Source organism: Callithrix jacchus, chromosome 20 (genome assembly GCF_049354715.1).
Source record: "Callithrix jacchus isolate 240 chromosome 20, calJac240_pri, whole genome shotgun sequence".
Classification (NCBI taxonomy): Eukaryota; Metazoa; Chordata; class Mammalia; order Primates; family Cebidae; genus Callithrix; species Callithrix jacchus.
In genome coordinates, this window is record NC_133521.1 from 46,960,339 (window position 1) to 46,988,185 (window position 27,847).

A 27,847-nucleotide genomic window follows, 5' to 3' on the forward strand; every position below is an offset into this window, starting at 1 on the left:
CCAGAGAGCCAAGCCCCAACAAACCAGCACAGGAAGCAGTGAGCGGCCTCACAGGTAGTGACCTGGGGACCAGAAGGCAGCTCAGAGCAACTGGCAACCGGGAACCACAGTGAGCAGACCTGCCCACCAGGGACCACAGAAGGTCAGACAGGTCACTGATGAACGGCCTGCCACACAGGCCAAGCAGAGAGGAAGAGCAAGGAAGCACGAGGATCAAATGATGACGACAGGCTGGCAGGAGCTGACCCGTGTCCTCCACAGCAAGGCCCTGCTTCACCAACCACTCCTGTGCCTGCTGCTGAGACAGCAAGCTGACTCAGGATAGACAGCTGACCTGTGGACGGTCACAAAGATAACATATGGCAATGCCTGAACTTGAACCTGGATCTGTCCAAGTTCACATTCGCCAGGTACCCCCAAAACTCAGCATCTCCCCCAAACACTGCAGGACAGGAGTGCACACCCCAGAACCCAGCATCACCTGCCACTACTGCAGGACGGGAAGTCTGCACCCCAGGAAACTGCGTCACCCAGCACATGGCAGAACAGGAAGTTTGCAGCCCAGGAATCAGCATAAACAGCACATTAATAAAATGCAGTGTTTCAATTTACATCATTTTCCTATTCACATACACGATAAACCAAAATTGGAAGTGACATTCTTCAGCAGTGCTTGTAGTCAGGATATCTAAATGTCTGACAGGTCTGTCTAACAGAAGCCAGGACAGAATCCTGTAATCCTGGGTGTAGAAACAAGCAGCCACATTAAGGCTCAGGGCAATTTCTGTACATAAAGCTATTACTTAATGCCAGACTTTGCTCCCCAAATAACAAATAGAAAAAAAGCAAAGCCACTTTTGGAAACATCATTCCTCACCACCCTCTCCACTCCTGGCTCAGACAGAGGCACAATGAAAGGGGCAGGAGGGCAGAGAATAGGCTAGCCATGAGCAGGGAGCACCCCGTTCTGGCCTCATCCCCATCTGGGTGTGGTGAGCACGCAGGGACAGGAGGGGGCAGCCTTACCTTTTTCCCAGTCTGCTTCTCCACCATGTCGCTGCTGAGGGAAAGGTCTTCCTGCTGTGGTGCTTTAGGGCACCCACCCTTGGGCATCGTCCTGCTCCTCACCTGATCTTCATTTACACGGCTGGCGCTTCATCATCAACCGTCTGCTTCAAAAGAGAGAACACAACATTCCTTAAACCCAGAGGCAGCATAAAACTCATCCACTCTCAAACTGCACTCAATAAACTCAGTAACTCGTCAAAGCAGGCAGCTGTTCCAATCAGGGCAGGGGCTGGGCCCAGGAAGGGACATCACAGGATGCACCTCCCCGGGTCACCAGCAACAGGAATGGCAGCTTTGTGCAGGAAGGAGGAGAGAGAGGGGTCAGGTACTTCATGGCGGCAGAAAGGTACACCTGGCCTAGTGTGTGGCTGTCAGCAGCACCTGGGTCCTGGGTCCCACCTGGTACAGGCTGCACCCAAAATGGTCAGGCGCCGCAAGGGGGTCCCTTTCCTGCAGGTCGCGCAGGCCACAACAGGCAGTGCAGTACCATAGTCCTCAGGTCTGGCAGGTCAGGTCCACAGCCTCAGCCTCACATCCCATTCGCCACCTGAGAAGCAACTCCTTTCCCCACCAGGCCTGTGCCGTTTGCACAGCCAGCTCCCTATCTTGATGGGCAAGGGGTGTCTTTGAGGGAGTCCCGGCAGCTCCGAGGTCCCAACTCCATGCCCACGAAACCAGATGTTCCCCTGGGCCTCAGGCTCCAGCTCCTGGGTTTCCCAAGAAATCTGAGGGCACATACTGTATTAGCCACATTTTATTTTCTATATTTAAGGAAATTTTGGCATCTTAAAAAGTTTCAGGCCATGGAGAGACTGCCCCTCTCAGGGGTAGCAAATTCTTAGATAGCCAAGGGCTTCTATGCAACCCAACCACCTTCTTACCTAACTCCCACACACAAGCCAATCCCTGCCTGAAACCAATGCAGAGCCAGGTAACGGATATGAGAAGGCGTCCCTAGAGCACAAAGCGTGCAAGAACATTCCAGAGTAGCCACTTCTGAACTATTTGCTCTGCTCTGTCCCACTCTTCCTGCAGAAAACTCAACAGGCAATGGCGGAGGCCTTCCCTGTGCCCCTCTTCCCGACTCCCCACCGCTCTGGGGTGAAGGGGCCCCTGTAAGACACTCAAGTGTGAGCGCACTCCTTCCTTCCAAGCCTCGTCCTGGTCTCCTCACCACGCCATGCTCAGCATGGACATTCCTGGAGCACAGCCTCCTCCTGGCCTGTGGCCCTTCTAGGTTTCTTCACCACTAGAGCCAGGCCTTCCAGCTGCACCTACAAGAGGAATGGGGGGCACACCTACACCCCCTTGCCCAAAGCCATTGTCCCCCATTCAGGTCATCACCATGCCGTCCGTCAAAAACATTTCACAGGAACCGAATTGTGCACAGGCCTCTATTCTGTCACCACAGCAGCCCCACCATGCATGACCATCCGGGAAGCAGCTTCTGCCCTCGCCCCCCAGTATTTACCCATCCTGCTCATGTGTCAAGTGTGGCTTTTGAAGCAGTGTGCAGATACTCCTGTGAGTGGCAGCTCCACTCCAAGCCTCTCCCACCTCTACCCCATCGGCTCAAGGGTACGCTATGTGCCACCTGCCCCTGGAAACAGGCTTCGGTGAGACCACCAGATGCTTCTCTTCCAACATCATCTCAAGACCTGCTTTGTCTTTTCAAAATAAATAATAACATCCCACAAAGTGCTGTCTTGGTGTTTAACTGGTACAAGAACAGACCTAAAGTTACTCGAGAGAGGGACAGGTCTGGTCCATGTATTCACTGCCTGAGGCCTCCACCCATGGTGCAGGGGCACCAGGTGTTTCCAACACGATCCCTGACGGCTGAGGCCAAAGACATTTTCTCTATCTGAACCTCTGAATTTTACATTCTCTTCCAGTTTTCCACCACAAAACTGGAATGTCTCAGCGTGGAGAAACGCCATCTCAGCGCCTGACTCAAGGAAGGCTGTTCAAACTCACAGCTGTCTAGAAACTCAATGGCAACGTTTAAGTAGAAGTTAAGGATTATCAGGAAGTAAAATTTTACAAAACCCAGACTGCCTACTCTCAGGATGGAAAAATGGAGCCTTCACCACGGTACAGTCCACCGTCCTGAACTCGGAAGTGAGTCTGTGGCCCATGGACACACCCAGAACAGCTCTGGTGTGGTCAGGGTGCAGACCCCACGGCCTGCAAACAGTGCCTGGGCCTGACGGTGCAAGGGCTTATCACTTCCCTCCTGAAACATCTGGTTCTCTCAGCGTCCCTAGCTTGGGACTGCGCCCAGGCACCTTCCCCAATGGACCAGGGATCTGGAAGTGCACTCAGGACGTGGAGGAAGTGGGCCACACCCGCCAGGCAGAATACTTCCCATGGCCTGCATCACACTAAACACTCCGGTGGCTCGGGAGTGTTGCCCCAGGCATACGCTGTGTTTCCTGGAAAGAGATGTTTCTCTAGCCACCTGCATGACGATATGGCTACGACCATCCAGGTCGCTGCCCTTCCAGGACCCTCCTGTCTGCCTGGCCTTGGCTACAACACATTACCGACGGCAGCGATCTGCTCAAGGCCCTGCAGCCCCGTCCCAGCCTCTCCATGAACCGCCACTCTTATCACAGTCACCGAGATGGGTGACAGAGCTGAGATGTGCTGCTGAAGCATTTGGGTCAATGTGGATGCCATGTAGCCCATCCTATGACTCCCGGGACCTGTCTGCAGGCACCAGGTGTAGGGCTGGCCAGCCTCGCCCCTTGCCATGACATGGCAGAGCCAGCCGAGGCCCGAGGCACCCTCACTCAGCCGTATCAGTGACTTCTCCCAGCAGTTGCACGGCACTCAGGAGCCAAGCCCACAGGTTCGGCTTACTCACGGGCGTTGTCTGAGGGTGGGGGCTGCCATGACACCTCCACACCTCCCTGGCAGAGCTGTCACATAGGGCAGTCTTTGAACACATGGGAGTCCCCACTTTAGACAAGTTCCAAGGCTCCCTGGGCCTGGCCCCTGTGCCTTCTCATCACGATGCTGCACAGCCAACCACACAGCAGGGGCTGCTGAGCCTCACCCCCAGGACAGAGTCTCTTCCCTGGAAGGTGACTTGGCTGTCCCTGCTTAGACTCATTTTAAGAGCAGCCTACATCTCCCTCATTTCCAAGTTATCAGGCAAAGTCTATTTTAAACTCGTGACCCTTTAGTCAGGAGGAGAAGAAATGTGCCTCGGGACACTGGGGCTGACTCATGCCCCGTGCAGAGCGGAGAGCACGGCCCATGGGAAGGGAAATGCAGAGCTGCGGCTGAAGGGGCTGGACAGCACCATGGCCCTGACCAGCCCCGTGCCACGCATTCCCTGTTCCTTCACCTCCAGATAGACGGCAACTGTCCCAGCTCCACAGGTTGTCAGGGTCACCGAGAGTCCAGGGTGGCGGGAGTTCCCCACATGAGCCAGCAGCACACTCCCTGTCGCAGAATCCACAGCACCAATGCTGTGGGTTCAGGAACTTGCCCATTAGCTGGCAGCCCCGCAGCTGCCAAAACAAGACACAGCTCAGCCCAGCGGAGTGGACAGTATCTGTAGACAGCTCTGGGATCCAGGGCCAGCTGATGCTGGGCACAGCCGTCCTTGTCCTGTGCCTTTCCATACTGCAAGGGGCCCTGCAGCCCATCAGGGCTCCACCTCCCCTACCACGGGGCTCAAGAGACATGACAGGAACAAGGACACCCTGATCCTCCCTGAAGGGGGCATCGAGAGCACTCAAGTTTGAGAGGTGCTGTCAAGACCGGCCCAGGGAAACCACAGGGGAGGCTTCCCAGCACTCCCCACACGCCGGCTAGCACAGAGCCTTCACCTAAACCATCCCAGACAGCGCACCCTCCCCATCCGCACACACAGGAGCCCAACTGTGATTCCCTGTGCTCCCTAGGAGACTCGGCAAGCACCAAAGAGCCTGCCTCCAGGACCAAGCCTGACACAGAAGGGGTTATGCTGACTGCCGTAAGGCGAGCCTGGCAAAAATCCCAGGAATTCCAGCCTGATCTGGTCTCTTCAGCTGAGGAGTGAAGAGCAGGAGGCACTGGTGGGGAATCTGGAGCTGCCTCTCCTGGGCTTCTAGGATCAGAGCTAGTCTAGGATCCGGAGACACCCATGGGGTGGCGGCTGCCCAGAGCACTCCTTGCCAGAGGCCTTGGCATCACCAGGGAGCCAGTGGAACACGGAGACTCACGGGTCCCCGAGACCTTCTGATTCCAACCCTGCACTTTCACACTGTTCTGCTCTGCACACTAACATGTGAGAAGGACCACACAAGAAAAAACTTGTAGTGACACAATTAATTCCTAAAACTCACAGGAAAAAAAAAAAAAACTTCAGGACTGAAATTCACCTTGAATAAAGGCATAGAACGTAAGTACAGTGGACTCCTGAACAACCTGGGCTAGGGTCTGCACCACGTGATTTGCTTATACGCAGATTTTCTTCTGCCGCTGTCATTGCTGAGACGGCGGGACCCATCTCTCCTCTTCCTCTCCAGCCTCCTCGATGTGAAAACAAGGATGAAAGCCTTTTATTGAGATCACCGCCGCTGCGCGAGGCCTAGGTCTGTTTTCTCCTCATGATCTTCTTAGTAGTTTTGCTTCTCTAGCTTGCCTTACCCTAACAGTGAGAGTACAACACACATAACACACAAAATGTATGTGACTGGCTTTACGTGGTCGGAGGCTCTGGTCAACAGGAGGCTGTTAGTTAAGCTCAGGGAAGTTAAACGTTATATACAAATTTTCAGCTGCACAGGAGACTGGTGCCTTCAACTCCTGTGTCATTCAAGGGTTCACTGTAATTTATATTAAAACATCAAGCCCCTTCCACCTGCATGAGTCTCTCTGCCTCAACAGACAACACTACTCTCCACAGACTCCCAGGGAGAAAGAGAACACTTCAAATTCAGATTTGTCTTACACAGTGTTTTGACAGAACAGGGCTTTTAAACATGTCCTGGGCAAATGCTCCTCTCCTTGCATAAGTTAACAACTCCACCGACCCGTAGTTTGTTTAATTACCATTTAAATATTGAATGGTTCCCAAAGTCCCTGAGAAGGGATGTGATTCAGCCCCCTCCCCCTCACACAGGCACTTGGTCTCAGAGGCCCAGGAGGAGGGAGGCGCCCTCACACAGAGAAGACTGGAAGTCAGAAGTCGCATGGAAAAGGGGGTGGGGGAAAGCTCTCCAAGAACTGTTCAATCCCAGCTCCAATTCTAAAGACGGGAACACACTCATGATTGAGAGGATCAAACGCCAAAGGGCTGTTTACCTTGTGGGGACACTGGGGAGGGTGGGGAAGAGGAGTGAGGAGAGGCTGGAAGCAGCAGTCCTGCATGGGCACAACGCATGGTGAGGAGGCCTGGCCTGCCTAGAGCACACAAGGCCATGCTCCAAATACCTTATCTTTCATTGAACGGTTCATTTTGTTTGTTTCAGACAGGGTCTCATTCTTTCGCCCTGGCTGGAGTGCAGCGGTGTGATCATGGCTCACTGCAGCCGCTGCCTCCTGGGTTCAGGCCATCCTCCCACTTGAGCCTCCCAAGCAGCTGCGAGTACAGGAGTGGTGGTGCATGCCTGTAATCCCAGTTACTCGGGAGGCTGAGGGAGGAGAACCACTTGAACCTGGGAGGTGGAGGTTGCAGTGAGCCGAGATCACGCCACTGCGTGGTCAGCCCGGTGACAGAGCGAGACTCTGTCTCAAAGGGAAAAAAAAGGAGGCCTAACTGCCCTTCCACTATGTTGCATGAGAAAATGCCAGGAACCAGATCTGCCAGCACCTTGATCTCAGGCGTGTCAGCCTCCAGAACCATGAGACACAGATTTCTGCTTATTTATGAGATACATAGGATCTGTGGTTTTCTTGTTACAGTGACAGGGGCTGCTCCCACCTCCCCACCCTCTGTTCCAAGGCACAAAGGCTCTCTGCTGCAGCCCCGTTCTCCACACGCGGCCCCTACTGCACTTCCATTTTCTGTTACCACAGGGTGGGCAGCGCTAGGAGGGCGTTCTGCATGTCTGACCTCTGCTTTGGTAACACACGCACGCTCGGCCACCAAGCTGCGTGAAACATACAGAAGCCCCCTGCTCGAGAAACACAAACTATCCAACATGAACATGGACACAGGAGGGAAGCCAGGAGGGTGGCAAGTGGGTGCAAAGTTCTCAACTACATCAGTCATTAAGAGAACCCAAAGTAAAACCAAGGTAAACACGATGATTACTACTGAGTGTCAACCTCACTGAACTGAAGGATGTGAAGTATTGTCCCTGGGAGTGCCATTTCAGTCAGTGGACTGGGAGAGGCAGACCCACCCTCAGTCTGCCTGGGCACCATCTAATCAGTGACCAGCACAGCTACAACAAAGCAGGCAGAGGAGCGTGGAAGGATGGGACTGGCTGAGTCTTCGGGCTTTCTCCCGTGCTGGGTGCCTCCTGCCCTCAAACATCAGACGCCAAGTTCTTCAGTTTTGGGACTCTTGGGCCAACACCAGTGGTTTGCCAGGGGCTCTCGGGCCTTTGGCCACAGACTGAAGGCTGTGCTGTCGGCTTCCCTACTGTTAAGGTTTTGGGGCTCGGACTGGCTTCTGGGCTTCTCAGCTTACAGAGGGCCTATTGTGGGACTTCACCTTGTGATTATGTGAGCCCATACTCCCAATAAACTGCCCTCAACATATGCATTGATCCTATTAGTCGTGTCCCTCTACAGAACACTAATACACACAAGTATTGGTGATGAGGTAGAAAAAACAGAAACTGACCCAATCTCACGAATCTGGCGCTCTCTATTCAACCTGAACATAGGCGTGCCCCAGCAATGCCATTGGGGACATACACATTCAAAAGAAAGGCAGGTGCATACACACACCGGAGACAAGCATGAAATGCTTCGCAACAGTGGGGTTTGCAGCACGCCGCTGGATGTGAGGATGGAACACTACACAGCAGGGAAAGCACACACGTCACAGCACGAATCAACCCCACAGATAATGTTGAGGAACCCTGTCTCTACAAAAAAATTTAACAACTAGCCAGGCGCTGTGGTGCATGCCGTCCAGCCTCAGCTACCCAGGAAGCTGAGGCAGGAGGATCACTTGGAGGGCCCAGGAGGTCGAGGCTACAGTGAGCCAAGAGCATCTGGCTCTGACTGCACTCCAGCCTGGGCGTTACAGTCAGAGCCAGACCCTGTCTCTCCCTCCTCTCTCTCTCACGCACACATCATAATAATACTGGGGACAAAAACACACGACATATTCACATAAATTTCCGAAAATAGCAAACTACAGTACTTAGGGACGCATACTTAGTTGACATCATGAGAAAGTGTGGATAATGGCTGCTTGGGTGGACTGGGAACTGGAAGTGAGGGTGAAACCGAGGGCGTTCTAAGTCAAGGTTGCAGAGGTGTCTGCTTTGCCGTCTGCTGAGTCGTACATTTGTACCGTGTGGACGTTCTGGGGCTGTGCTGCCTTTCAGCTGAAGTACAGTTTTAGGGAGACAGAGGTAAAGGCCACACTATGCCCTGGCTGCAGAACCTGTTTTCTCAGGGGGCCCTGGCCCTGAGGACGAAGAACCACATTGCCCTACTAGGCCCTGTTGGGAACCACAGGGACAAGAGCATGATGAGGGAGCAACCTGAGGCTTCCCAGCACGTTGGGAAGGCCTGGCCACGCCCAGCACATACTACGCAGTAGGACAGGGAGCTAGCTAGAAGCCTGACAAGGGGACGCACAGCTCTGTGAAGATGGAGGGGAAGAAGAGCAAGGAAAATGCTTTTCTTACACAGAAGACACCAAGATATAAACTAAACGTGATGAAGACAAAGAAATGTAGGCGTTTGTGTTAAAGGTACAACTGCATAGCTAAAAGTAATCACAGCCATAAGGAAGGCACAGACGGCAGATGGAGGGTGAGTCAGCAGATATCCTCCAAGGCTTGCAAGTGTGGAAATAAACACACGGAAGTGACCAGCAGAGAGAAACAGGCAGGAAAGAGGAAGGTTAGAAAGGTCATGAGTGTCATGCACCGCTGCTGGGAACACAGAGAAGGATGGCCTGCAGAAGGGGTACAGCCACCCCGCAGCATGAGGTGCACACCACTCAACAACCTGCCACCCACTGCTCAATCTGCTCAAATAGGGCCAGGCATGGTGGCTCACCCCTGTGGTCCCAGCTACTCAGGAGGCCAAGCCAGGGGGGTCATTTGGGCCCACGAGTTCAAGACCCAGGCAATGTAGGGAGGTCTCATATTTACAAACACATCAGAAAATCAGCCAGTTGAGGTTTTGTGCATCTGTAATCCTAGCTACTTGAGAGGCTGAGGCAGGAAGACCCCTTGAGCCCAGGAGGTCAAGGCTTCAGTGAGGTGACATCACACCACTGCACTCCAGGCTGGGTGACAGAGCAAGACCCTGTGTGAAAAAAACCCAAACCCCAAACCAAAACAACATAACCAGGACACGAAAATGTGCCTGTACGAGAGCAGAGCATTGCAGCGCCTACTAAGAAAAGAGCTGAACACCAAGCCCCCCGCCAGGGGCTGCTGGTGGCATCCCGGCACATCTGCACATGGAGCTGACAGAACAAATGAGGATCTCCAGATACACGACCATGTGGAGAAGCAGAAAAAAGTGGGTGCAACCCATAGAAAAATCTGTACAGGTTTAGAAATCTGGAAGGATACCTACGCTTCTGGTAACAGTAAAATATGTAAGGCTGGCTCAACAATCAATCAATCAATCAATCGTCATCCACCATGCCAACAGCTAAAGAAAAAAATTCACATAATCACAACCGGTGCAGAAAATCATCTGATAAAATTCAAAACTCATGATAAAAATTCCTAGTAAAAGAGGAGTATGCAGAAATATCCTCAGCACAGTAAAGGCCGTCTACCAAGAGCTTGAGGCTAGCATGGTGAAGGGCGATGTGCTGAGGGCTGCCCCTCAGCACTCAACAGAAGTCTGGCCAGCACGGTGCAGACTGGGAAACAAACGGAATGGCAGAAAGGGAGAAATGGAATAAAGACGGCATAAGTGCCCATGTCAAAAATCACAAGGAATCTATCAAAAATCCCGAGAAACTTTATTTTACAGAGTTCAGCAAGGCCACAGAATCCGAGATCAATATGCAAACCCATCCTATTTCTACACCCTAGCAATTATCACACGAAAACAAGAAATAAAGACACAGTACCATTTATAGTTGCTCCAAATAAAAATGAAATGCTTAGGTTCAAGTGGAACAAAACTATAAAAACCTATACAAATTTTAGGGAAAAAATAGGAGAGAATCTTTAGGACCTAGGGCCAAAGTTAGACCAGGCACCAAAGCACAATCCATAAAAGAAAAAAATCTATAAACTACCTCGACAAAATTAAATCTTTTGCTCTATGAAAGATCTAGCTTAAAGAGTGCAAAGACTAACTTCAGACAGGGGAAAATATCTACAAATCACAAGTCAGACGGTCGACCTACATGTAGAAGAAAGAAATATCAAACAACAAACCAACAGAGACACAGACATTTTGGAAGAGGTATGACGTGAACAAGCACATGAAAAAGACACTCAACATCCTAAGCTGTTAGGGAAACACAACTTAAAACCACAGTGAGGCATTACTGCACACCTATGGAAACGGCTGAAATACAAGGTAAGAATGAATGCTGGACAGGAGGGAGCAGAGCTGGAACTCCCTCACTTACTGTGGGGAGGGGGGGTGGTGCTGCTGCTCTGGAGGACATCGAGGCAGTGCCTCACGAACCCAAGTGTGCACCTGCCACCCAACAAGATGACTACACTCCAGGGCATTTATCTGAGAAATGGAGCCTCATGCGCACACGAAGACCTACTAGTAACAGACAACAGGGAAAACCCTTCAACAGCTGTCCCAATAATGTCCTTCAAACTGGGTTTCCTTCACACCAATGAAAGGAATGGCTATGGATACACCCAAGAGCACAGGCCAATCTGCAGAGGACAGGACACTGCCGAGTGAGCCGCAGGTCACTCCCTGTGAGACTCCTGGAAGCTGGCTGCCTCCATGACAAACAGGTCGGACCCCGTGAGGAGGCTCTAGGACCAGGTATCCAGGATAGAGCTGGTGGGATCTGAACGGAGTCTGGGGTCTAGTCAACACGTCTTCCAATGTCACATTCGTGACCACCGGGGGAAGCTGGGGAAGGGAACATGAGGCTCTATAATTTTTCAACTTCCCTTGAGTCTACGATGATTTCAAAGGGGTAAAAAAACACAAACAACGGGTACATGGAAACTTCCGCGGGTGATGAAAATATTCTATACGTCTACGTGATGGTGTTTTCCCAACTGTATGCATTTCCTGAAACCCAATGAACTGCACATTTAAAATGGGTGAATTATGTCATTCATAATCCAATAAAGCTGTTAAAAAATTTACTAGTAACAAAAAAAAATTAACTCTCACAGAAAGGGATAAGAAATACAGTAAAAAAAAAAATGAGGTAGAAGGTAAACTTCCTTTCATAAACCTTGTTTTGTGTATTTGGCTTTGGAATCATGCATTTTACATCATTTAAACCATTAAATATAAAATGACACTGAGCATGGTGAATCCCAGCACTTCAGGAGGGCGAGGAGTGGGGATCACTTGAGGTCGGGAGTTCTGAGCAGAGATCGCACCACTGCACTCTAGCCTGGGCGACAGAGTGAGACCTTGTCTCAAAAATAAAATGTAAAAACTTAAATATTCACATTAAATATAAACATTTTAATAATGTTTAAAATGATTTAAATATATCTGACATTAAATATTAACATTTACAGGATTTAAAACATTCAGTATAAAAATACAAAAAGCAATCTCTAAACCTCCAAAAGGGAAGAGGAAGCAATACACTTAGCTGTGTGTCGGGCCAGGGGCAGGAGAGAGAGCATCTGTCAACAGTGACCAGGAGCCAACACCACACCATAAAAGCATTCCTGACACCATGCAGCTTCTGGGTGGGAGGGCACAGAGGACCTGGCTCAGGATGTGAGTCAGGTGCTAGTGGGGCCAGTGTGGTGGGCTCCCCAGGGGCCGCTCGCATGGTTGGGGGCGGGGCGGGGTGGGGGAGCTGTTGCTGGTTCTGGCAGAAAGCCTGAATTCCTTGGTGCACAGACAGGCTGCAGATGTGTGGAAACGTCCACGTGGCTGTGTGAGGGTCCTCATGACATGGCAGCTGGCTTCCTCAGGACAGTGACTGCTGGGTGGCAAGGAGGAAGTCAGGGCACCTCTTCTATCAGAAGTCCCATGGCTTCACTTCCACCTCATCCAGTTCCTCCCCAGTGAGTTACAATGTGCAGCCCACACTCAGCAGAGAATGATGCTCTACCTTCTGAAGGAAGGCAGCAGACCAAAGATTCTGCGGACATTCTTTAAACTGTTAAACATGTGGCTTTTGATGAAAACCGTAGTAATCTCACTGTACAGTTCTAGTTAGTGCTAAATGCCCTGAGGACAAAAATTAAAATTTTTAAAAATATCATAAGCAAAAAACCTTCTTTTTTTTTTTTTTTTAATTTTTATTTTTTGGAGACTGAGTCTCAATCTGTTGTTCAGGCTGGAGTACAAGGGCGTGATTTCGGCTCACTGCAACCTGCACCTCCTGGGTTCAAGTGATTCTCCTGCCTCAGCCTCCTAAGTAGCTGGATTACAGCCACGCACATCACCATGCCCAGCTAATTTTTGCATTTTAGTAGAGACAGGATTTCACCCTGTTGGCCAGGCTGGTCTTCAACTCCTGACCCCATGATCTGCCCACGTTGGCCTCCCAAAGTGTTTGGATTACAGGTATGAGCCACTGCACCTGGCCAAATCTTCCTATTTTCAATAATAATATTGTTGGTGGTTATGTCAGAATTATTCTGAGATTGTTCAGTATACAGTTTGCAACGATGGCCATGTATGGTGGCTCGCATCGGTAATCCCAGCACTCTGGGAGGCTGAGTTGTGTGGATCACTTAAGGTCAGGAGTTTGAGACCAGCCTGGCCAACATGGTGAAACCCCAGTCTCTACCAAAAATACGAAAACTAGCCGGGCGTGGTAGTGTGCTCCTGTAGTCCCAGCTACTCAGGAGGCTAAGGCAGGAGAATCGCTTGAGCCTGGGAGGTAGAGATGGAGTGTGCCACTGCACTCCAGCCTGGGCAGCAGAACACGATCCTGCCTGAAAGAAAAAAAAACTGTCACCGTTTTGAAAATTGTTAAGGACAATCAAACATTTATTATTCTTACACATAAGCTGTACCTCAACCTGACAGAGGATGGGAGGAAATGATCTCTACACAAATATTCCAGCAACAAGAGAATGGCAGAGTCACAGCATCACCACAAGCAAGCCTAATTATCAGTGGAGCCAAGCAATCCGCATCCATGCAGGTTCCCTGACAAAAAGGGCCACAGCCAGATGCTGTGTGCGCCCTACTGCAAAATGATGAACCCTATGAAGCAGTCTTGGCAAGAAAAGAACAAGAAAAACACCAATACAAGTGAACCTGAATCTCACCATGCCTTTGGATCCAAATGCCAATGCACAGGTCGCTCAGGGATGAGAGAGATGCGTGATACCACCACGGAATGTCCCATCCAGACTGCAGGAGACTCTCAGAGCTAGGCAGGCAGTGATCACAGGTGTGAGCTACGTGGAGCCACTAGGCACTGGACGCTTGGTCAGTCCAAGCTGAGAGGAGCTGAAGCATTTAATACATTCTGATTTCAACGACTTAATACCAAAAGCATTCCACGAATACCTTCCATATTGATTACATGTGAAAATGACAGTATTTTGGCATATGCTAGGTTTGATGAAATACTTTTTTTTTTTTTCTGAGATGGAGTCTCACTGTGCCCCCAAGGCTGGAGTGCAGTGGCACTATCTAGGCTCACTGCAACCTCTGCCTCCCAGGTTCAAGCAATTCACTTGCCTCAGTCTCCTGAATAGCTGGGATTACAGGCATATGCCATCAAGCCTGGCTAATTTTTTAAAATTTACTTGAGATGGGGTTTCACCACGTTGCACAGGCTAATCTCAAACACCTGACCTCAGGTGACCCGCCTGCCTTGGTGTCCCTAAGCGCTAGGATTACAGGCATAAACCACCATACCCGGCCTGATAAAATGCATTCTTACTATTAACTTCGTGTGTTTCTTTTTACTCTACAATGAGGCTAATAGAAAATTTAAAAGTAGATACACAGTTCACATCATATATCCAACAGACAGAACAACTCTACAGGACAAAAGACCCAGATCTCTGACAAATGGGGAAAATCAATCCAAGAGAAAAGAACATAGGGAGAGTTTATGGATTAAAAACTTAAAAGACATGGATTAAACACACAGAAGAATCTTAGTGTATAGACCTTGTATGGAAACCGGTTCAAACTCAGAACTGTTTAAAATGGTCCACTTAGGAAAGAGCCCTGTGATAGCACAGGGTGTGTGGTAACAATGAGGAAGTTCGGACACATGAGGATTCACCACCGAGATAGAGATACTTAGAGATACATAGTGAGACACAGAATCTCCTCTATCGCCCAGGCTGGAGCATAACAAACTCCTGGGCTCAAGGGATTCTCCTGCCTCAGTCTCCCAAAATACTGGTGCTACCGGCGTGAGCCACCACACCTAGCCTGTGAGCTCTTTTAATTTTTATTTAGTCTAATATATGGTGATGGTTTTGATTGTTTTCTGCAGATGCAATGCTGCAGTCTTGGGTTTGGTTCCGGGTGATGGGATGGGATGGCTCCGGCAAGTGGAACCCACAGGCTGGCAACTGTCATCATCACTGTATTCACCACACTTTCTGTTAAGAAGGGCATATAACACTTTGAATAAAAATTTTAAGACTCAGTAGGTTGCAGTGGCTCATGCCTGTAATCCCAGAACCAGGAGGCTGAGGTGGGAGGATCACTTTAGCCCAGGAGTTTGAGACCAGACTGGGCAATAAGCAAGACCCCATCTCTATAAAAAATGGTAATAAAATTTTTAAAACTCAAAAGACAAAACGCCAGAAAACTGCAGAATGTGTCAAAAAATGACTCCCTTATGTATTAAAGAATTCTCATAAAAAAGGAGCATTTCACAAGCAGTCTATAAACATTGAAAGAAACAAAAAACTAAAAACCCAACTCATACAAAACACCCGTGAACACTCTTCAGTTCTGTGAAGTCCTGGGATGGCTGAAGCATCTTTGGTGTTTCAGAAGGAAACCCCGAGCCCCCGAGTCCCAGAGGGCACAGATGCCTGAGTTCCATGTGTCTCCCCAGGCTGCCACCACCTACACCCGCAGATGGGGATGCAGGAGCAGCACTAGAGAGAAATGGCACTTGCAGCCCAAGACAAATGCAGGACAACATTCACCTCATCCGCTCACTGATTCTCACCAACCTCTCCTATAAAATGAGGACAAGAACACATTCTCTTAAAGGATCTTGTGGGGATTAGATGAAAATGAACCTTGTAAACAGTAAAGCACTACCTAAATCCACGTTATCACACTGTCACAGCTTTAGAGAAAAGCAGAGAACAAACACAAGGAGAGAGGTGCTGAGAGGCAGGTGGGGTTCCCCTGGGGCCAGGGCTGCAATACCCTCTCCCATGCAGGGAGCTGCTAGAGAGGAAAGCACCTCACTGCCCTGATCTCCATAGTTTCACTTTCCACACCACTAAGGAGGTTATTCAGGTGCAAGTGAAAAAGAAAGTAATTCACTTAGAAACTTCCATTTCTTTCCTTTATACTCATATTTTGTATGACTCCTTAGGGCTGCTTTGTTTTTTAATGAAAGGGTCCACAGTAGAGAACGTAATTACAAACTCTAGAAACAAGAGCTGCAACAGAACAGAGGTGCTGCCCCACGGTTCTCAGTGGCTTTCCCATCCAGCACACCTGGGGGATCTGACACATGGTCCCCCAGAGTAACAGGGAAGCCCCAAGGGAACAAGGGTCCCCCGGGGAGCACATACAAATGCCTGCCTGGCCTGACATCACTGGACTCAGTGTCCAAGCTCAACAATGCTCTGAGAACTCTAGTACACAGACACAGTACTGCATCACAATTATTGGGTCATGACTAAGGTCAATTCCGGAATCATTTTAGCATGTTGAATGCCATTTAAAATTTAAAAAAATATATTTTTTAAAGTAGCTTAAGGTTTACAACAAAACTGAGCATGAAGTTCAGAGGGTTCCCCTGCACCCCCAGCCTCGGTATCCCAAAGAGAGTGGCCGTTTGTTGCAGTCGTGACCCCCTTGACACAGCATTGTCACCCACAGGCCACATGACCTCAGGGTCCAGCTACTGCTGTGCAGCGTATGGTTTGGACGCACGTATCCTGATGTGGACCCACGGCTGTGGTACCATGCAGAGGAGCGTCACTGCCCCAGGGCCCCCCGTGCTCCTGCCACGAATCCCTCCGTCCCTCCCTCTCCGCAGCCCCTGGCATCGCTGACCTTTGTGCCGTCTGCACAGTTTTGCCCTTCCCTGGAGGTCACAGAGTAGGAACCCTACGGAGTGTAGTCTTTGTAGCTGGGCTGCTTTCACTCACCGGCGTGCATTTACCATCCCTCCGTGTCTTTTCAGGGCCTGGCAACTCACTTGTTTTTATAGCATCACAATACTCTGTTGTCTGGATGGACCTTGGGTTACCGATCCATTCACCCCTGCAGGAAATCTCAGCTGCTTCCACGTTTTGGCAATTTTGAATAAAGCCTTTTTGTGACAGTGAAATAATACAGAACAGAAACTATCAGGGGGCACTGAACACACCATCGTGGAAAGAGAGAGTATTATTTTGTGAGCATGTTCCCAGTATGTGGGGTGTATATTATGAACAGAGAGGTAAACTACTTTTCTCACAACTGGAAGTAGTGGGGACAATTCAAACACTGCCCTAACTGGCTGAGAGCCCTCAATTTGCGGTCAGATATATCTAACTTTCTCAATCTACAAAATACAGAAATAAGGCCAGGAATAGTGGCTCACGCCTATAACCTGAGCAGTTTGGGAGGCTGAAGTGGGTGGACTGCTTGAGCCCAGGAGTTCAAGACTAGCCTGGGTAACATGATGAAACCCTGACTCTACAAAACAAATTAGCCAGGTCTGCAGCCGGGGCAATAGAGTGAGATGTTGTCTTTAAATAAATAAAATAAAATAATTTAAAAAAAAAAAAAAAAAAAAAAAACAGAAAGAAAAGAGAAAACATCGTCCCCAAGCTGCAAACCGCGAGCTCAGGACAATGCTGGATGCCCAGCTTGGCCCTCGTCAATGACCTGACTCACGGTCCCTGCTGACTGGGAGTGTATTGCCAATACGGCTAAGTTTCTGAAGTTGGTGACATTTGAGGGTACTCCAAGACTGAATGGAAAGAAACTTCTCTCAGGTTCTGAGTTGGGTCCACCTCATCTCACTCCTCCAAGCCTTCCCTTCTCTGAGAAGCCCTCTCTTCCTCCACCGCTTTCCTTCCTCTCAGAAAGGGGGCCCTGCCATTTCCAACCCCAGGCTGGCAAAGTGATAGGAAAATGCACTACCCCTGTGAGAGCCGACATGCGGCAGGCTGTGGGGCTGGTGAGAAGTAGCCAGACCCTGACCCAGAGCAAGCAGAGCCCAGCACAGGGTCAGCCATGCTCCATGAGGGGCCACAGCCCAGGAGCATCCCAGGCACACCCTGGTGAGGGCAGCACAGGCCGCCTACCACGTCACACCACACTCAATTGTGTAAAACACCCTCCAACTGCAAAAGGCTCAAGTGTCCACCAGCAGAAGAGCAAATGAGTGCAGGCAAACCACAACGTCGGGGCATGCAGGTGTCCACAGACAGCATGCTGGATGCCAAAAGCCAAACACAAGTGTGTTTGCTGTGGCTTCTGCATGCATGAGGGCCTTGTGCAACTAGGGGCCAGGCAGAAACTCTAGAATCAGGGTAGAGGAAAGGTCCAGAAGGAATCCTGTACCTTCACTGGGTGGTCCCACAGGTACATGTGACATGAACTCTATCATGTGCACCTAAGATGTGTGCCATTTCCTGCACGGATGTTGGACCTCAGAGAACAATAAAGAAAAGACTATGACTGATTGCTGACCACTTCTCCAAACAACTAACCAAGACACACCCCAATGCCTCATGTGCAGCCTGTGGAGGCACTGTGAAGAGCACAGAAGTGAGTTCAGTGCATGCCTTCCCCATAGTTCTGGCATTCCATGAAGGCTCAGATGCGGGGCCAGGCCTGTGTGACAGCCTCACACTACCCCCGTTCCTGGAAGAGACCAGTACACCCCAAAGCAGGGGCTGCAATAGGGCCACACAGAGGAGGCTCCAGTTCCTTCCAGCACAGGACCAAATCCACACCACGGCATCCGTATGTCCTACAGATCCCAGAGAAGCATGGAAGCACCTCGAGACCTCTGCATTCAGGGGTCTCTGCCATCCTGAGCCTCAGGTGAGTGGGTTCCCACCTATGACACAGTGGGCGAGGGGTAGATGCTCTCCCTATGAAGGCCATACCGCTCCAAAGAAAGCCTACGCGTGCTGCCTCAGGACTCCTGTAACAGAACAGCGAGTGATGCCGCGTTGGCTGGGAACCTTTAGTTTGCAAAGCCCGTCACACACACAAGCCAAGGTAAGAAGTCTGTGTCTGCACCTCAGCTGAGGACAGAGCACGTGGGTGCCCAGGGGCCTGCAAAGAGCAAGGACTAAGGCATCACTGACTGTGAGAGGTGCCAGTGTCAGTTCTCAGAAGCTTGTGTTATGGTTTGACCCAGAAGGTACTTGCAAGTTTCCCCTACAGCCTGTGCTTCTAAAGGGCTAGGAGAAACAGTGGGGCAGGATCCCCGCAAGCTGGCAGCTGGCTGGCCACACCCCTGCCTGTGCTGAGGCATGCGCCACAGACATGACCATGCACCATGCTTCGAGATGCCCTGTGACTCTCTCAGATGGGTCTTTTATTAGCGTTTCTAAATTAAGAAGTGGGGGCCAACATCACAGGAAACCTTAGATACTATTCCTGGCAGGTGGTTTGCAAAAGCTTTAACTGTTCATCTGCTGATCCAGTTTTCAGTCATAAGTTTTCTGCCATGTAATCCACAGAACCCAGGCCTCTGGCCACTTGTCCAGGATACCTGTGGAGCTCAGAGCCACTGTCCTTGTAGGCTACTCAAGACTTGAGGGGCCGAGGCAAGAGCCACATCAACAGAGCCAGAACTGGTGCCTGGCTGGAAGCAGGTGCAGGAGATCAGCCACAGAAAGCACACACACCAGGGCATGCGACTGCCTGCATCCCGCAAGATCTCATCAGACCTGGTAGGGCATGTCCACAGAAGGCACACGCACCAGAGCACGCGAATGCCTGCACCCCTAAGATCGTTGTCCGACCTTGGGGAGCAGTGTCCAGAGACAGCATGCTGGATTCAAAGACCCAGGAAGGAGTGTGTATGCTGTCGGCTTCTGCATCCATGACGGCCCATGGTGCTAGGGCCAGGTAAACACTGAAGAAGGAGGCAGAGGGGTACAGGAGGAGTCCTATAGCAAGACACTGCCCAGATTTCTCACCAATTCCTCTAAAGTTAAAATCACAATATCATTTCTTCTGTACTAGTGGGAACCCAGCACTTTAATGAGACAGGAGGTTAAAGTGATTCTTTGTAAGGAAGTTTGTCCACCTATGGGCGCCACTCCGCCCCGGTGGCCATGACCAGGAACACAGGCACTAGGACCCAGCCTGTCCTAAAAGCACACCCTACAACGAGTCCCCATTCTCTGTTTCTAATGTTCTGACTATATGAGAGACGATAAAAGGGTTTCAATACAAGTGTCACATTTTAAACATAAAGAAATGTCTTTCCATAAGAAAACAACTGCAGGCCAGGCATGGTGGCTCATACCTATCATCCCAGCACTTTGGGAGGCTGAGGCAGGCGGATCGCTTGAGCTCAGGAGTTGGGAGATTAGCCTGGGCAACATGGTAAAACCCTGTCTCTCCAAAAAAAAAAAAACAGAAAGAAAAAAGTAGCCAGATGTGGCACACCTATAATTCCAGCTACTTGGCAGGCTGAAGGTGGAGGATCACCTGAAACTGGTAGGCAGAGGCTGCAGTGAGCTGAGCTCACACCACCTGTACTCCAGCCTAGGCAACAGAGATCCTATCTCAAAAAACAAAAACAAAAAAACCCTGCAAATTATCCTCCTGCTTAATGGTTGAGAAGGGGGGGAAAAAAAAAAAAAAAAAAAAAACGTGCACATTAAAATGCCAAAACCCACAGATTAATGGATGAAGCCCCATGCCAAAAGCTCCAGAGGAAACGTCAGAAAGGAGAGAACTTCAGGTGACTTGGAGTCCTCAGTGCCACATGACCAAGCAGAGCTGAGCGCTGGGTCTCACTGGACGCGTCGTCAGACGTTCACTCAGTTTTCACACTGTTAACTCTACTGCACAACACATGAATATGGTCTAAGCAATTCTAACCACACAGGCAGCATGCAGCTCTTTCCTCCGTGAAAAACAAGCCTGCCCAGGTCACACGGGCGGGGCTGGAGGCAGCTGAGCCATGCAATGCCTGTTCCTCTCCCTCTGTTGGGACTACAGCTCCTGGGCTGCAAGCACCTGCTGAGCATGAGGGTCCAGCTTCCAAGCTCACTGTCCCATGAGTGACAAGCAACACTGTGACCCACCTCCCATGTCACTTGGTGCCACTATCATGCTGACTCCCTACACAAGAGGGCCACTGTGTCGCTGTCACTCAGGAGGTCCAGGGGCAACCATGGGGGTCATCCCGGGATGCTGTCCTGTGAGGCTCCCAGGACACTGCCCCAAGCACCCACCTTCAGTGGGTGTGATGCCCCAGCCCCACCCTTACTGTGCCAGGGGGTGGGTACCTCTGCGGCACAGCACATCCACTCTGTCCGCATGCGGCCGTGAGTGCCACACTGTGTCACAGCACATCCACTCTGTCCGCATGCGGCCGTGAGTGCCACACTGTGTCACAGCACATCCACTCTGTCCGCATGCGGCCGTGAGTGCCACACTGTGTCACAGCACATCCACTCTGTCCGCATGCGGCCGTGAGTGCCACACTGTGTCACAGCACATCCACTCTGTCCGCATGCGGCCGTGAGTGCCACACTGTGTCACAGCACATCCACTCTGTCCGCATGCGGCCGTGAGTGCCACACTGTGTCACAGCACATCCACTCTGTCCGCATGCGGCCGTGAGTGCCACACTGTGTCACAGCACATCCACTCTGTCCGCATGCGGCCGTGAGTGCCACACTGTGTCACAGCACATCCACTCTGTCCGCATGCGGCCGTGAGTGCCACACTGTGTCACAGCACATCCACTCTGTCCGCATGCGGCCGTGAGTGCCACACTGTGTCACAGCACATCCACTCTGTCCGCATGCGGCCGTGAGTGCCACACTGTGTCACAGCACATCCACTCTGTCCGCATGCGGCCGTGAGTGCCACACTGTGTCACAGCACATCCACTCTGTCCGCATGCGGCCGTGAGTGCCACACTGTGTCACAGCACATCCACTCTGTCCGCATGCGGCCGTGAGTGCCACACTGTGTCCTCCAGGATGTGGGTCTCTGTTAGTCCCTACCCTACCAAGCCAGGACAGCCACCTGTTTACAGGGATGTTGATAAATGACTACCTGCAAAATTAAAACATTGATTTGAAAAGGGCCTGTCAGTTAGTGGAAATCCTGTAGTTAACACATACTCCATTAAAAAAAAAAAAAAAAAAAAAAAAGGAGTTTTTTCAGAAAAAGGTAAAAAAAAAAAAAAAAAAAATCTCTGCTCTTTTGAGCATTTAGAGAATCAGCCAGGCAAAACAATAATTTCCTTCTCTCAACTGAAAGGTCTGGAGCAAAAGAAGCCTAATTAGTAACAAGTAAATCACTCAGATGTAAACCCAAAATGAAAGCACGGGGGAACCTCCTTTCCCATCAAAGTTGCAACCCATGGCATCACTGGACCCAGGAAGGAATGATGTGTCCATATGCTCCTGACCTGAGTCTCTAAACCCGGCGAGAGACCTGGGTAACTGCTGATGGGTGAGCAGTGACCCCCTGCCCCTATCCTCTAAACTAGGGAGAGTCATCCTGGGTAACTGCTGATGGGTGAACAGTGCACATCCAGGATCCTCTAAACCAGGGGAAAGATGTCCTGGGTAACTGCTGATGGGTGAACTGTGCACCCCCCGGATCCCTGTAACTACTGGTTCCCAAGAACACAAGGAACAGAACCCATATTCCACCTAGAAACTTATTCCTGTGGTGCCGGCCAAAAGGTCCACTTTTCAGTCCATTATCACAATGAAGAGGAAATTTTGCTATTAAGTCAAAATCGTGCGTTAAGCAGTAAAAGGACCTAGAGAGGTGTGAATTCCTCCTTGGTACAACCAGAGGAGTAAGAGGGGCCCAGGTCGGCCTGAAGGCTTACACTAGCAAATCAAGCACAGAGCACTGAGAGCTGGGGAAGCCAGTTGGCAGCACCACACACCACACAGGCTGGATGTGAAAGCCCCATGGTCCGAGAAGTCCATCCCACCCTGAGTTCACCCGGCGTCTGTGAAATGTCAGGTATAAAGGTGGCTCTTTTTCAAACCATTTCAGAATTTATTTAGAATGGGGTATATATTTTATGATTTCTACATAGAAAATATTTTCTAACCATATCATTTTACGACAAATTAACAATAACTAATGTTTTCTTTAAAATTTTTGAAGCACACAGAAAAGTATGAAGAAGAATACAAACATATCCACCATCTGTTCATTTTGCCATATTTGCCTTAGAATTTTAAAATTTAAAACTTACATAATGGTTGAAGCCCCTTATATAAGCCCCATCCTGCTCTAGTTCCTTCTCAGTGTAAATATGATTTTGAGGCTAATCATTCCTATCGGTGCTCTGACATTCATGCTACATACAAGCCTACACTGAGGACTGCTGGTGTCTTTGCAGGTAATGTACTGGATGGTTCCTGCCATACCTTTTCCCTCCATGCTGTGCTCTGGGATTTATCTGTGTGGATACAGGCAATTCTACTGTTCTTATGACAACTGCAGTGTGCTCTTCATTGTCTGAAAAAAATCCAACCTCCTGTTGACTGACATTTGTTTTCTTCCAACTTTTTGCGAATGCAAACAACACTAAATGAGTATTTGTTTCCTTACAAATCTAAAAATTGCAACTAGAAATGGAATTCCAAGAAACTGTAAAATGCTTTGTAAAAACCCGATGAAGTGTCACACTGTACAGTCATTCACAAACATGTCGTCTTTCACTTCTGATTAGGGCGGATGTCTTCTGTTGTTTTTAAAAAAAAAAAAAAAAAAAAGGCTTTTTTTTTTTTTTTTTTTTTTTTTTTTGGTGGGGGGGGATGAAGTCTCCCTTTGTCGTTAAGGCTGAACACAGTGGCGCCATCTCGGCTCACTGCAACTTCCATCTCCCTGGCTCAAGGGATTCTTCTGCCTCAGCCTCCCAAGTGGCTAGGGTTACAGGTGCCCAACACCACACCCAGATAACTTGTTTTAGTAGAGACGCGTTTTCACCATGTTGGCCAGGCTTGTCTTGAACTCCTGACTTCAGGCAGTCCACCCACCTCCGCCTACAAAAGCGCTGGGCTTACAGGTGCCCAGTCCTGTTGTAAAACTTTTATCAAGAGATCTTGGCTGGAAAAGGGTACTCTGCACATAATCTTTTTTTTCTAACAAGATTACGATCTACAAAAAGAGACAATATACTCGCAGGCAGAGTGCTAGAGAGCGGCAGCGGCGACCGAGTGGTAGGAGCAGCAATTTATCCATGCGCAGTCCTAAACTGGAAAGAAGATGCTAATTAAAGTGAAGACACTGACCGGAAAGGAAACTGAGATTGACATTGAACCTACAGATAAAGTGGAGCAAATAAAGGAGTGTGTGGAGGAGAAAGAGGGAATCCCCCCACAACAGCAGAGCCTCATCCACAGTGGCAAACAGATGAATGATGAGAAGACAGCAGCTGATTACAGGATTTTAGGTGGTTCAGTCCTCCACCTCGTGTTGGCTCTGAAAGGAGGAGGTGGTCTTAGGCAGTGATGGACCTTCCATTTTACCTCCTTACCCTGGTGCTCATAATGAGGCATCATATATCCTCTCCCTCTCTGGGACACCAGAGCCACTGCCCCCTCCCCTGGATGCCCAATAATGTATGTCTACTGGTGGGAGACTATGAGGACCCCAGGATGCAGTATTCCTGGCCCGGAGGGCCCTTGCTGCCTACTGGGTGTTAGTTTGCAGTCCTGTGTGCTTCCCTCTCTTATGGCTGTGTCCCTGGTTGTCAAAATATTTCCTGGCCAAAAAAATAAAAAAGAGAGAGAGACAATATAATTAACAAATTTCATTTAAATAAAAACTATAAACTCAAGTGCTAACAGGAGGCTGTCCGTTGGGAAAACAAGAGCTCAGAAGAGGCACGACGGCCCAGAGAGTTCTGAAACCCCAGAAATCACAAAGAAGATGGACAGGCATGCGCATTGTCCTGGGGAGAGGATCCATAGCTTTTACTCAATTTTCAGTGAGTCCAGACCCCAAAAACATTTAGTAAGGCACTTTCTCAATTCCCAAACGTGGGCAGCGATGTGGGAGTGGGCATCAGCTGACAGAGCCCTGGACTGACACTCCTACCTTATAAAGCAGACCAAAGACTCACCAACGCACCCAAAAAGAATGTTTTTAAATATAAATGACTTCAGAATCCTTTAACATATACTCAGGAAAACATTAATAAGCCATAACTCAAGTTATGTGGACTATTTATAGGCAATATTAGAAAAGAAATCAAGGTTTCCACAGAGAAAAGCCTGAAGCCCACAGCTTTGTTTCTAAAGTGAATAAGAAAGGTGAGACCAGCTGAGAACACTGGAGCTCTGCTGCAATTAAGGAGGAGACACGGTTTGCAAACAATGCTGTGGGTCTGTTTCTCTCTGTATTCAATACACCACAGCATTTTTTCTTTTTAAATTATTCATTAATCAGGCAATCAAACCAAAAGGAAGCAGACAATTTAAGTTGGAACAGGGCAATCTGCAGATACCCACAGGTTGGAGAGATGAGGCCCCAATGTGAACAGGCCCCACCACGCAGCTTCCCTGCCTTCCAGAAGGCCTGTGTGGGTTGCTGGGCTCGTCACCTTAGCAACGGCTCTAAACATATGTGCAGTGACACCAGCTGATTTCTGAAAGCTGTAAATAGAGGATAATGGCATAAAAAATATTCCAGATTTAAAGTAAGGACCACCCACTGCCTCCTCTCCCACCCTACCCAACCCCTAAATCCTACGGTTAACAATGGGAGCAATGCCACATATGCCTAAATCATCTGTCTAATCATAGACCTACAAAAGCAAAATGAGGTCCTTGGATTAACACTCTGCACAAACATGAGCACAAACAAAAAGTGGCCAAAAGATGGCAGAGTCTGGCATGGATGGACCAGCCCACAGCAGCCACGGCTCAACTGCAAGAGTGCTGCACCTCCACTGGCCACAGCAGCCACAGCTCACCTGCGGGAGTGCTACACCTCCACTGGCCATGGCTCACCCGTGGGAGTGCTGCACCTCCACTGGCCACAGCAGCCACGGCTCACCCACGGGAGCGCTGCACCTCCGCTGGCCAAGGCTCTGCTTCCCACCCTCCACCTCACACCACCGTGGGCAGTTGGTCCCTTCTCTCAGGGCCGTTCCAGATCTTGACATCTGGGCCTCAAAGCGCAACACAGGTACTGACAGGTAGGTCTCTACCAGGAGAGAGAATGAGGTTGACTGCCTGGGCAAAGGTTCCAGGTGGAACATCAAGAGTTTCTGGCAAAGCTGAGCAACTGCCCAAGTTCAGACCTCTGAACCAGTTTCTATCTTTGAAGAAAACAGTCCATTTCACCTGAGAGTCAGAAAACCTGGAATTTCCCAGACACGATGAGGCCCTAGGAAGACAACATTTAGTCCAGGATAAACCAACAACACTCTGGACCAGGTTTGCAAAGAGGTGGCCCAACATGAACAAGGAAAAGGGTGAGGAGGGACGGGCAGGGAGAAGCCAGCGTGAACTCCCTGCCTGCGCAGCTCTCCCAGCATGCCACACGCCTGAGCAGGATATGTCTTTTCCTTGTTTCCCCTCTAGAGTCTTTTTGAATAAATCCCCAAGTATGAGCTGACATTCTTCAGAGAAAAAACAAACTTGGTATTTCATGGTGTAAAAGTCTATTTATGGGTCCTACAGAAATGCTTCTCGTTATAGCCCTCATTAAAACTAAATACTCCGAGGAAACACACACTGCATGTTAAAACATGAAAAACGTTATTACAGAAGAACCCAACTTTTGTTCTCTCAGAGTGCCTTTTTGTGATAATTTATGCCCAACAGGCAAAGGAATGGGGAGAAGGGAAAGAGGAGAATGAGAAGAACACTGGTACCACAGAGCCCAAAATAGGCATCATTTACATGCTTCATAATCCCGAATTCGGGATGCACAAACTGATAAAAATTATGTACTCATGTCTGTTTGCAAATCTAAGGACTTTTTTGATGTTTGTTTGTTTGTCTGTTTTGGGACAGAGTCTCTCTACTGTCGCCCAGGCTGGAGTGCAGTGGCATGATCAAGGCTCACTGCAGCCTCAACCTCCTGAGTAGCTGGGATTACAGGTGTGCACCACCACACCCGACTAATTTTTTCTATTTTTAGTAGAAATGGCATTACTTTCACCATGTTGGTCAGGCTGGTCTCAAACTCTCGAACAAGAGTGATCCGCCCACCTCAGCCTCCCAAAGGGCTGGGATTACAAGTGTGAGCCATTGTGCTGGGCCTAAGCAGATTTGGTAAAAGCAATACCTATGTTTCCAAAAAGAGAAAAATTAACATTTAATTATAAGCTCCAACACTTTAATTGCTTTAACTGAATCTGTGGTGAATTATTTCAAAGTAAAAATCAGCTCAGATTTATGTTTTTATGTGTAATCTCTTAAAAGGCAGCGTACACAGGTATTTGTAACACATAATGTATGTGTACGTGCACGAGCAAATGAGAGAGCCTGGCATCGGGGGGAGGGATGGTGAGGGTGCAAAACACAGCACCTCCTCTTGGATTTGCCAGACAATTAACCTCGTTCACAACCTCACTCCAGTCAGAAAACACAAAGCGGCACTAAAGCTGAACTTGGTTACATCCACAGCCTCCACAGACAGACAACAACTAATAGGTTTATCACAAATGATTCACAGCTCATGTTTTTCAAGGAGGGGCCTCCAACTAGAAGTCACAGCGCAGCCGGCATCATGGCATGCCTCCCTCCAGCTGTCTCCGCGTTGCCTGTGTCTGACACAGTTTATGCTTTGCAGGTCATGAGGCTATGCTCTTCGCTCCCATGAACTAACAGAGTAGGGGAAACAAAGGCGCCTTGGACACTACAGATCACGTGCTGTTTTGAGTATGAGGAATCTACCCACTCACACTCATGGCCAGCACTGACCCTCTGAACCCAGGGGCACGTCACAGATGTAAATATTAGCGCAGGCAGCCAGCCTCTCCTCAAGCTGGGCCCCCACACCCCTGCTCCCGACTGAGGCTTTAAGCAAAGGACTTCCTGAGCCTTAGTCTCCTCATCTGTACGCTGGGAACAATCCCTGGGGTGCGTGCTCTGGGAGGAGCACACAGAGCAATGTATGCTGAGAACATGTGGGCAACCCTGACTCAGGACAG

The 27,847-nt window shown here is 49.6% G+C and overlaps 1 protein-coding gene and 1 pseudogene across 15 annotated transcripts in view; one reads left to right on the forward strand and one right to left on the reverse strand.

Moving 5' to 3' along the window:
* ANKRD11 (ankyrin repeat domain 11) overlaps positions 1-27,847 on the reverse strand; it is a 232,043-nt gene that overhangs the window by 55,667 nt on the left and 148,529 nt on the right. For 8 of the 15 annotated variants that reach the window (XM_035281784.3, XM_054248547.2, XM_078358003.1 and 5 more), the window contains one exon: positions 1,027-1,172. In XM_035281784.3, the coding sequence (XP_035137675.3) occupies positions 1,027-1,113 (87 nt within the window). In that variant the 5' untranslated portion in view covers positions 1,114-1,172. The remainder of the gene's footprint in view (positions 1-1,026; positions 1,173-27,847) is intronic. The other 7 variants (XM_078358000.1, XM_078358005.1, XM_035281780.3 and 4 more) reach the window with 1 other exon arrangement.
* Positions 23,855-24,337, forward strand: LOC118149688 (ubiquitin-like protein NEDD8 pseudogene; annotated as a pseudogene).